General features: G+C 58.8%; 1 protein-coding gene across 1 annotated transcript in view; it reads right to left on the bottom strand.

Moving 5' to 3' along the window:
• The window catches only part of NPDC1 (neural proliferation, differentiation and control 1), a 29,764-nt gene extending 23,055 nt beyond the window's left edge, over window positions 1–6,709 (bottom strand). Inside the window, exon 1 of the mRNA XM_082775532.1 lies at window positions 6,552–6,709. Within this exon, the coding sequence (XP_082631658.1) occupies window positions 6,552–6,633 (82 nt within the window). The 5' untranslated portion in view covers window positions 6,634–6,709. The remainder of the gene's footprint in view (window positions 1–6,551) is intronic.
• Between the last annotated feature and the right edge of the window lie 290 nt (window positions 6,710–6,999).

Here is a 6,999-nt window from a genome sequence, read left to right on the forward strand (position 1 = left end):
CACAACATACTCCAGTAGCCCACGTGCAGTCCTCAGACAGGAAACAAAACATTTGATCAGGGACTGTCAAAGCTTTTTGACATCCATTGTCCCAGAATCTCCAAAGGCCCCAGGCTCTGCTTTTGCAGAAGAGAGAACGGCCCCACATGTGTGCAAAGTAGCTCCTGGAGCTTCTTCCCTGACATGGGCCCGAACAAACAATGGCCTGGTGACCAGGGTGTGCCCGGCTCTAGCCCCGCACCTGTCAGGCTGGGTGCCCGGAGCACGCAGCGCTGCCTGGGCCAGGCACTGAGCTGCCCTCTGCAATGTGAGCCCAGCTGTCCCTCCCAGAAATGGCCACTACAAACGCTCCAAGCACTTAACGGCCAGTTTCTTCTCTAATTGTAATTATCCTTAGTTCATGAAATGGCTAATTATAGGCTTGCTGCCTCTGTTCAGTGCTCTTATTACCCTTGCAATAGCTGTTGTAGATAAAACCACACTGGGCTCAGGCATTGCTGGGAGAGGTGATGTGGTCCTGAGGCCAGGCAGATAGGGAGCAGTGCCCTCAGAGAGCAAGGACATGAGAGACAAATGCCCCGTTGGTGGCACCAGTGCTGGGGCTGTGCCCTGGTGCAAGTGGGTCCAGGCAGCAGTGACCCTGAGTAGCACCTGAACTGGTCAGGGATCAGGGACCAGCCCCAGAGTCCATCGTGGGAATGAAGCACTGGGACACCACGTGCATACTCCTGTAATTAATGCTCAGCAGAGGACTGATGCAGTTCCTGTGGTCAGTGACCAAGAGCCTCATGCTTGGGGAAGGGCTGCCCTTCCTGTCCCCATCACCCGTCCCACCCTGTGCCCCCTCCTGTCCCCAGTGCCCCTGCCATGCCATAAGCATGGAGCAGACATAAGCCGATTATGTCCCTTAATACTCTGATGGCCCAGAAAGGCAGTTTCAGGCAAATGTCTCAAACTCATCTTTGTGTTTGTGCTGAAGAGACTCGCGGAGAGGGGGAATCAGCTCAGCAGGGGCCTCAGCAGCACCAGCAGCCTCCTCCAGCAGAGCAGCCGTGGGATTATGCCAGGGTCTTGCTCCCAAAGAGCAGCACACTGAAACCAAGCCATCAAGGCTGCCCACAGACCCCAAAAGCTAAACCCAGGTCCAGAGCAGGGAGCTGAAGGCACCCAGTGCTTCTGCCCCAATGGCTGGGGCTTTGCCCTGCCCAGCCCAGCCCCAGGGTGCCCTGGCAGAATGCTGAGGAGTGCGCAGGGCTGTGAGTCCCCAGTGCCAAGGTCCCACTGCCCTGCAGACTGGCTGGGAGCAGCACCCGTGGGGCCCTGACTGGCCCTTTGGGACAGCACTTGGCGAAGTTGCACATTTAAGAGGCATTTCCCTGCATGGCCCCAGTGCAAACATCATGTCCAGGAAGACACACTATGAGGGTCCCCTCAGCTACAGCAACAGGAGATGACAAAGCAACTTCTGGAGCAGGGACTGGGACCAGTGTGAGCACCAGAGTGTGGTGCTCACAGGACAACCCCAGCGCAGCTTGTCCTCATGCTCCTTCCTGCCTCCAAAGAGACATGTGGTCTCTGCAGCGTTTTGCCTCCTTTTTCATGGCAGGAGACCAGGTCTCACAAGGGTGGTATTTGCCTGTGCTGCGTGGAAGCCAAAAAGGAAGCAGGAGAGTCACGGCATCTCTTCCATAAAGCCCTCTCAGACCTCTGCCTTGGCAGTGAAGGGAGCTGGCTGCATCAGGAATTGCAGTGACTGGGGGCATCACGTAGATCAGGGGCGTCTTCCCACCCATTCCCCCTCCCCATGCCTGCAGACCCTTGCCCAACAATGCTCCCCAGAGCAGGCATCAATCCACAGAACCCTTAGGGTGCCTGAGCACCTCAGTTCCTGCTCCCCCTTTGCTACCATGCCTGCGCAACCCAGGAGGAGTCATTTCTCACAGTAGGAGCAAACTGAGCACCCCAGCTCCCAGGGACACATGAAGACACACATGAACTACTGGGCTGCACCACTGTGTGGCAGAAGATGTCTCAATGCTCAGCCTAGGGGGGTTAACCACAATGGGGTGGCTGCACACCACAGGGATGGTCAGCAGTCCCCAGTCATACCAGGTTTTCAGTTGAAGTGCCATCCACAGTACAGGCATAGAGCTCCTCACTGCCAAGTGGGATAATTGACCACCATGACCAAGATGACTCAGATGAACTTCTCTGCATCTCAAGAAAAAGCAGGGAAACCTGAAAGCCTCTGCTCTCTGCAAATGAACCCAGCTGCCAGACACAGCAACGCAGGGACCTGCATGATGTGGGGGCTCAGAGACCACGCCTTGCTCACCCACTGTGCAAGCTCCTGAGAAGCTCTCCAAGACAGAACCGTCACTTGCAAGGAGTGAGGAGACAGTGATGGGTGCAGAACTGGGCACAGGCTACAGCCCACCTTCTGCATGCCCCCAGTTTCATTGTTCAGGATCAGCTGATCCCACAGCCCTTGGGGAAGCCTGCAAGTGCCCAGCTCCTTGGCACTTCTCCACAGGCACAAGGAGGACAGTCCCCTAGGCCAGCAGCCTTCTGTGCCCTGACCCCACGGCAGCTCCCTCCCCACCAGGGTAATTGCAAAGCAGACAAATTAAAAGCCGAGCAACTGACAAGCCTACTGTGTGGTGAGCCATGAAGGCTTCACAGGGCAAAGAGCCAGGCAGATAACTCCTGCCTTGTTTTGTACAGCACGAGACCTTGAGAGCTCCCTGCACCACCACAGAGCTGGGAAGCTGCTATCAGTAACCATGTTTGTGCTCTCACCTCCATCCCCACAGAGGTGGCACCAGGAGGAAAGGGAACAAGGAGCTTGCAAGTCACACGCATCCTCCCAGGAATGTTGGGCCAAATGGGTCACTTGGACCCGAAACGACCACTCATGCTTTGCTTAACAGCTTCTTTGGGCATCTCTGATGCAAGCTGCTGGCTGCAGCAGCAGGGCTGTTTTTTTGGTCTTATTGAAAAGAGGTTCTCTCCTGCCATCTGATCTGGAAAATCTTTTTGTTTATAGTATTAATAGATCAATTCTGGCAAACAAATTTCTCAAGAAGGGGTGAGAAGTCTTAATCTTACTAATGCTCCAGGAAATGGAGCCAGAAAACTAGGTGAGGCAGCACAAGCATTTCTGCTAGAAGCTGTGCACACTGGATAAAGAGACACAGAAAAAAAAAAAAAAAAAGCAAAACAAAAGAGTACTGGCTGTACCACCTCCAAAGCCAGCTGCTGCCTCATCTCAGAACAGGCCCTCAGCAAGACAAGGATGTAACTGCGCCACATGCCATCTGTGTCCTGTGAGACGCCATCTACTGCAGAGGCCTTTTGGTCACAGTGCAGGAGGCAGAAAAGTCTGGGGAGATGTCAGCCTCTGCCTGAAGCAGCAATCTTGAAGCTGCAGAGCCGGGGGACACAGGTGTGACGGTCCTGGACCTTCCCCTGGCTCTCTCCTTGACAGGGTCTGGCACCACCCACATGGCATGGAGCAGGAGATGCTGCTGGGCCCTGCCATCCCCACCTCGCAGACATTTCCAGAGCAAGCAGAGCTTTACCCAATCCTCCCAAGAGGGGAAATTTAATAACGGAAAGAAACAGCCAACGCTTCCCCTTCCCAGCTGCGCTTGAGGAAGAAGGCAGCAGCGCCCACAGAGTCCCCAGCTGGACACCAATCAGCTGTAACCTCCCCCACGGCAAGCAGGGGACAGGACCAGCAGAGGGGACAGGACAGGGCAGGGTAGAGGCGCTCTCCAAGGCTGCTCCAGAAGAAGAAACTAACCCAGAGCTCTTGCTGCGTGCCCACATCCTGACCTCCCAGTTGCTGGGTGCCATGCAAAGCTGGCATCCTGGCAGTGGGATGCTGCTGTCAGCATTTCCAGGCTGTAAAATGACATTATTGGAAATAGTGCAAAGAAACTATCCCTAGCTTTTGCTTGGGGGAAAGCCAAAAACCAGCAGAGCTTCAGGCTGAGTCTGAGGACACCATGCTGCAAAGCTGCTGCACTGCTGTGGAGAAACCTCATGGCAGGCACCTGCGTCTGGCCAAGGCACACACCCTCCCTGCAGCACTGGCAAGGGCAGGCAGCCACAGCCCAGAGCTAACACAGGGCACCACTGGCACACCTGCCCAGCCTGAGCACAATGCACTCAGCTCAGGCCTGAGCAGAAAATAAGAGCTTGAGTAGTGCCCCCCAAATTACACCCACTTGTGCTGAGAGAGTACAACAGCCCAGCTGACAACTCCTCTCAGCCTGCACTCACCTCATCTCAGGGAAGCTGCCCTCTGACGGGGCAGGGATGGGAGGGGAAACTGCACAGATGACACCAGAGCAGCCCCCTTGAGAGGTCCCCCACCTGCATGGCTCTGCCAGCACGCCTGGCCTGCCCCAGGAAGTGTTCCTTGGAGGATACCTCGGGAGGGTGAAGCTGCTGCCTTGAAGCCTGCAGTCTCAGATGAACCACCATGGCTTTGTAATGGTCTTAAATTCAGAGCCAGCAGATTATGCCAGATCACTGGTGTCTGACCAGAACATCTGCAGAGCCACCCAGACCTCATTCCTCCTTCTGCAGCATGCATCATGGTCCCCAGGTGGCTCTGCTAACTGTGATACCCCTGCAGGGTGATACGGGGCTGCACCCAGCCCTGGCCTCCATGTGTGGAAATGCCATGCATGCAGCAACCACACAGAGGGCCTGCTTACAGCCACCCCAGCACAGAAAGGTCTGCATGTTTTGAACCACTGGGAGATTTTCAAAAATTGCACCTCCCAGAGGGCCGGTGGGAGCCCAGTGGGGTCATGCCGGCACCAGCCCATGCTGCACTCCTGCCAGCATCCACCCCGTTGCCAGCAAGAACAGTGCCTGCCCATGAACAATGCTGGGAGCAAGGAGGCAAGGCCTGGCTCCAAGCACCCGAGTGCTTTCTGCAACCGGCGAGGCAGGAAGCACCTGCCAAGAGAGACACTCTGTCCCACACACAGGGACAGGGACACCACCGGCTCGGGGTCCTGCCCATGGCAGCCCTGCACAGCCCAGCAGTGGGCACAGAGCGAGGGACAAGGTATGTGCCAAGGGCTGGACCTGCACACATCAAACCCCACGAAGATGCATGTTGTTCAGGGAGACGTGCCAAATGAAACTCCAAAACAAAGCAAAGCCCCCTTAAGAAAATAGAAAGAAGGCCAAATGCAGAGCTGCTGTGAGGGAAATGAAAGCTATGCATTTTTTCTTCCCCTGTAGAAAATCAGAAATGCCTCCTGTCAGTATGTCAGCCCTGCAGAGTGGTGGTGCTTCTTGAGGAGAGTGGTTCTTCTGCCAGGTGAGTAAACAGCAAGCTCCTGTGCTGTTGGTGTAGCAGAGGGCAGGCAGGCGACTTCTCTGTGCCTGGACTGACGCATCCCCATGACAGCTCAGTAAGATGGCTCAGTCATTAGAGCAGCTTTATTTGTTTGTTTCTTTTTTCAATAAAGACACTCCACCACAGCAACAGCACAGTGTCTTCCCAGCTCCCTCATGCTCTGCTTGGCCCCACACAGTTCAGTTTCTGTTGCCAGTCTGGGAACAGTCCCCACACCTGCGGGCACCTCTGGCCTCAGGGCACAGCCTGCATCAAAGGTACCAGCTGTCAGGGCCTTGCCGGAGGTACCCAAAAACCCAGCAGGAAATGTGATGTGCTGTGCTCCCCTTGCTGAGCCCCATCCCCACACCTGGGCTTGCCCAGTGCCTGCAGCAGCTCAGCCAAGAATGAGGGAGCAGAGGTAGTGGGGAACAAGTGGCTGAATTCACCCTGTCCTTGGGCTGGCTGTGCTTCAGGGCAACAGTGGGAGAAACAAGACCCTGCAGGACACCATGGAGGAGACCAAGGGACATTTTCCATCTCATTCTCACACCTCGGGAAGGCACGGTCCATCGCTATGCACCTAACATGGGAACCCTGCAGGAGGACGCTGGGAACCCCTGACCCTTTGTCAGCTCCACCGCTCCCAAGGCATCCCTGCTGCAGCCCAGCACACCCCGGGTGAAGTGCACATCTCTCAGCCGTGCACCCATGGCTTCAGGCCACCGAGGTTTCCAAGCCAGGCACGGCGGAGCCCAGGTCCGTGGCACCCTGGGAAGCAGACAGCAGCCTCACGAGGCGTTTCGACCCCGGCCCAGTGGGTTTCATAGCTCGTCCACCCCAGGACTGCGAGAGGCCCGGCGGCACCTGCGGGCTGCTGGCTCCCCGCCCCGGCTTCGCACCGCCCGCTGCCTCCCGTCCGCCGCTGCCCCTCGGGGGGGGGGGGGGGGGGCACAACCCGTGCCCCGTCCCAGGGCCCGCCCCGGCGGGGGGAGCACCGCTCCTCCGCGGGTGCCAGGCCCCCGGGGAAAGGGGGACGAAGCCGACGGCCGGGTCCCCGGGGAGGGGGCAGGCGCAGGCCCGGCCAGAACGGCCCTGGGCCCCCGGGACACGCGCAGCGCGGAGCCCCGAGGCGACGCGGACACGGACGCGGACGCGGACACGCAGCCAGGCCGCGGCGCGCACTCACCGGCGCGGGCGGCGCGCGGGCGGCAGGCCCCGAGGGCGGCGAACAGCAGCAGCAGCAGCGCTCCGCGGCGGGCCGCCACCATCCTCCAGCGGCGCGGGCGCGGGGCCGCGGGGCTGCGGGCGGTGGCGCCGGGCTCGGCGGGGCGGGGCGGTGTCCCCCCCCCCCCCCCGCGGGGCGGTGCTGGCTCCGTAACGCCCGCCGCCGGGCTCGGCCGGGCCGCGCCGCTCAGCGGACGGCGGCCGCGGGGCTCGGAGCGGCGCGGCCCGGGCGGGCGCTCTGCGGCTCGTGGAGCGGCCTGCCGGGGTCGGGCCCCTCGGTCACATCAAATCTTGTGGTCAGAAATGCGGTCCGCACGCAGAAAGAGAAGGCGTGTGGGGCGGAGAGATGCTGTGCTCGCAGCGTGCCGGGAGCCGAACCCGGGAGCAGAGCTGAGGCAAAAGCAGCGGGT

This window comes from Aythya marila (genome assembly GCF_965140915.1).
Source record: "Aythya marila genome assembly, chromosome: 19".
Lineage (NCBI taxonomy): Eukaryota > Metazoa > Chordata > Aves > Anseriformes > Anatidae > Aythya > Aythya marila.